The sequence below is a fragment of the Trachypithecus francoisi genome, unplaced genomic scaffold, assembly GCF_009764315.1.
Source record: "Trachypithecus francoisi isolate TF-2019V2 unplaced genomic scaffold, Tfra_2.0 Lachesis_group3, whole genome shotgun sequence".
In the NCBI taxonomy this organism is placed as follows: domain Eukaryota; kingdom Metazoa; phylum Chordata; class Mammalia; order Primates; family Cercopithecidae; genus Trachypithecus; species Trachypithecus francoisi.
In genome coordinates, this window is record NW_022681468.1 from 121,093,758 (window position 1) to 121,097,742 (window position 3,985).

General features: G+C 46.9%; 1 protein-coding gene across 1 annotated transcript; it reads right to left on the bottom strand.

The window, feature by feature from the left end:
- Nucleotides 1-1,781: 1,781 nt before the first annotated feature.
- LOC117071104 (non-histone chromosomal protein HMG-17-like) lies at nt 1,782-3,019 on the bottom strand (the record flags this gene model as incomplete). Its single annotated transcript, XM_033190869.1, has 1 exon — nt 1,782-3,019. A coding segment is annotated over one exon (369 nt), but the record flags the coding sequence as incomplete, so codon positions are not given.
- Nucleotides 3,020-3,985: the final 966 nt, after the last annotated feature.

Genomic DNA, 3,985 nt, shown 5'->3' on the forward strand with positions numbered 1-3,985 from the left:
AAAAGGCAAGTAAAAGCTTTTACCTAGATTCTAGCCTTCTCTCTCCGGACTTTTTGTGCTTTTTATATGCTACTTATGAAAATTTCTAAATAAAGAAAAAATTCAATTTTAAATTATTAGCATGAATTTAACCATTTATCTTCATATTGTGCAATGTGGAATCACCGAGTTACCCAATTCGTACGTTACGGCTTGTCCCAAGGGGCTGCTCTGACTAGCCAGAAGAGACAAACAGCACAACAAAGACTCAGGAAGGTTGGAAGCAGGGAAAGAGGATCCTCCCTCCCCCACGCCGCCCCTCCCCCAAACTTGGATCCAGAGGCGGGCGCGCTCCCTCGGGCACGCGGATACTCTGGGGCCGGCGCAGGCCCTCAGCGACGTCGGGCGCGTGCGTTCCGCTGCCTCCAGCCCCTGGACACCGCTGCCGTGCGCTCCCTGGCGGGGAGAGGCCTGCAGAAGTCAGGCCAGGTGTCTCTCCCAGTGGGCCCGCGGCCCAACCCCATGGCACCAGACAGCCCCCAGCGGTATTGCGACCTCTGCGTCAGTCGCGCTCAGTCCCTAGATCCAGGTGGGCCGGGGAAGCCCGGGGAAGGGATGCGTGGCCATCACCATACCCTGCCCCACGACACGGCGGGACGCGCACTCTGACCCTCCCCAGAGCCGCGCCCAGGACCTTGCCTGGGGGGAAAATGGCAGCCGTTGCTGGGCAGGAGCGGCAAGAGGCAGGCCCCGGCCAGAGACACTGGGAGCCATCCCTAGGAGGGAGGGAGGCGGGGCGGGCTTGAGCCGAGCCTTCAAGCCCCTGGCGCAGTCTCCATTGTCCTGTGAGACTTCGCTTAGAAAACTCAAATTGAAAGGTAAAAGTAAGGGTTTGAAGGCAATGAGAGCAGAGCATTAAACCAAGGGCGAGGCCCTTCTAAACGTGGGGCCCTGTGCGACTGCACTGCCCACACCCCTGAAGCCAGCCCCGTGTGTAGGGATCGCAAAGACAGTATTGTAATAACTAATACTGTGATACACGAGTGCTGTAATATACAAGTACTGTATTGGTAATAACGTCTAGAGCAGTGCTTACCATCAGAAATACAATGCGAGCCACATATGTAATATTAAATTTTCTAGTAACCACATTTTAAAAAGGGAAAAAGGGCCGGGCACCGTAGCTCACGCCTGTAATCCTAGCACTTTGGGAGGCAGAGGCAGGCAGATCGCTTGAGGTCGGGAGTTTGCAATCAGCTAGGCCAACGTGGTGAAACCCCGCCTCTACTAAAAATACAAAAAATTAACTGGGTGTGGTGGCACGTGCCTGTAATCTCAGCTTCATGGGAGGCTGAGGCAGGAAAATCACTTGAACCTGGGAGGCAGAGATTGCAGTGAGCCGAGATGGCGCCACTGCACTCCAGCTTGGGAGACAGAGCAAGACTCCGTCTCAAAAAAAAAAAAAAAAAAAAAAAGAGGGCAAAGGCTGGGGGCTGTGGCTCATGCCTGTAATTCTAGCACTTTGGGAGGTCGAAGAAGGAGGATCACTTCGGGCCAGGAGTTGGACAACAGACGGGGCAACATAGTGGGACCCTGTCTCTACAAAAATTAATTAGCCGGGAGTGGTGGCCCGCACCTATAGTCCCAGCTACGCTACTGGGGAGGCTGAGGCAGGAGGATCTTTTAAAACTGATAGGTTGAGGTTTCAGTGAGTGCTGACTGCAACTCTGCATTCCAGCCTTGGTGACAGAGGGAGACCCTGACTCCAAAAATGAAGGAAAAAGTAAAAAGAAACAGGTGAAATGAATTGAAATATTTCATTTAACCAAACATATATAAAATATTATTTCTTTTTTTTCCCAAGCCAAACTGTATCCAGCTTTATTAAAGATACTGTCCATAAACAATCATGGCATTTCAGGCAGGACATGGGCAGACAATCGTTAACAGTATGCAGCGACTTTCAAACTCCCTCCTTCAATGGACTACCCAAAATCAGAAAGCCACTATAAAACCCAAATGAAGTCCTCACCTGATGCTCTGAACAGGGAAAGTTTAGAGTGAGATTGATATTTCACATTTAGCATGTTGTTTAACAATATTTCACGAGCTGACCCTGACCTTCAGGAAATGAAATGAAAATGACAGAATTTTTCTGAAGATCCACAATCCAGAAACGGAACCACTCCTTTTTCAAGGGGTTCCATCTCAGTGGCATCACTGGAAAGTCCAGATTGCCTGACACACCAGTAGCCAATTATTGAGGGTCAGGTCCCAACAGGTGTCTGGGCTTAAGGGAGTTAAGTCTATGCTGAAAGGTGGAAAGGGAGAAGAGGACATAACAACGAATTTGTTTTTCCATCCCACAAGGCTTTTGTGCCAAGGGGCCTTGGGTGTCAAAGTCAGGGAATCCCCCCTCCTGGGAGCCAAGAGCAAGTCTCCCAAAACTAGAAGGGAAAGGGGTTTTCCCCACATCACTCCAGCTTCAGAGACATTCTGTTAGTGACATATGCCCCTTCCCCAAAAACCACAATGAAGTGTTCTGTGTGATAACAACATAGCTTTAAAAAAAGGTAAAACAAAATTCTACATTTTAATAAAACTTGATAAAAAATTGCATTTCGAACTATACAGTCACCAGAAGTACACAGTTATCAAAAATGCACACACTTCACTTGGCATCTCCAGCACCTTCAGCTTTCTGTGTCTGAACTGTTTGGGCATCTCCATTTCCTGCAGGGTTATTCCCCTCCTTGCCAGCCTCAGCTTTTCCCTTTTCCTTTTTGGGTACCTTCTCTGCCTTCTTTTCAGGGGTCTTTTTAGGTTTGGGCTCTGGCTTTGGGGGAGCAGGCTTAGCAGAAAATCTCGCGGATCGTCTTTGCGGTTCATCCTGCACCTTGGTTCTATCTCCTTTAGCATCACCTTCAGCCTTTCTCTTGGGCACGGTGGTGGCGGCAATGGCGGCAGGACGTAGGCGCTGGGCACGTGGGATGCAGCGGCATGGGCTTTGATCTGTCCTGGGGTCGCTGTCTTCTCTTCTTCACACTGCTCAGAATATTATCATTTCAACATGTAATCAGCATTAAAATTTATTAAGAGACATTTGACCTTTTTTTCATACTAAGTCTTCAAACTCCAGTGTGTATTTTATACTTACAGCACATCTTATTTCAAGTGCTCCCTTGCCACATGTGTCTAGTGCTATGGTAGCAGACAGGGCAAGTCTAGAGCATGAAGCTGCAAGTGGGTGGCTCACACCACCATCCAACTTAAGAATTAGAACATTACCTGCTATGCATCCACCTGTGTGCTCCCTATGCCCCTTTCCTATCATGCCCTCCCTCCTCACCAGAGAATACTGGCTTGAATTTCATGTCAACCATTTTCTTGATTTTTTAAAAAAATGTAGTTTTATCATAGGCATAGGTATTACCAAAGAAGATACTGTAGAGTTTGCCTGTTTGAGATTTATAGAAGTTAGACTTTATGCTGTTTGTGTGTCACCACTGGTGGCATAATATTGGCTGCTAAAAAAGAAGGACCTGCCGACATTTGTCACTATCACATCAATCACATCACGTCAATAAGCTATTTGGCACCAGACTTTCCGTGAGTGATTTCGATGACTGTTGCATTGCTATTTTAACATTGATTGGTACTAAATTTTAAGTGTTACTTTATATATTGCAATAGTGTCGTCAGACATTATTAAACAGTGGTTCTAATGCTAGTGGTGAAAAACACAGCACCAAAACATTAGACATAAAAGTGCAAGTTAGATGTGTCAATTGCCATGAGGGACTGCCCTCCTGCTCCATGTTATTAATTTAGGAATGAATGCCTTGGGAAATATTGGAACATTCTGAGAAATAAAACTCAACATTCAAACAGAGAGACTTCTAAGTTTGCAAAAAATAGTTACATAACCAGGCAGAAAGAAAGGAAAAATACAAACAAAAAACCCAGTCACGTGGCTGCAAGATCCATGCCACAGTGATGTACACCT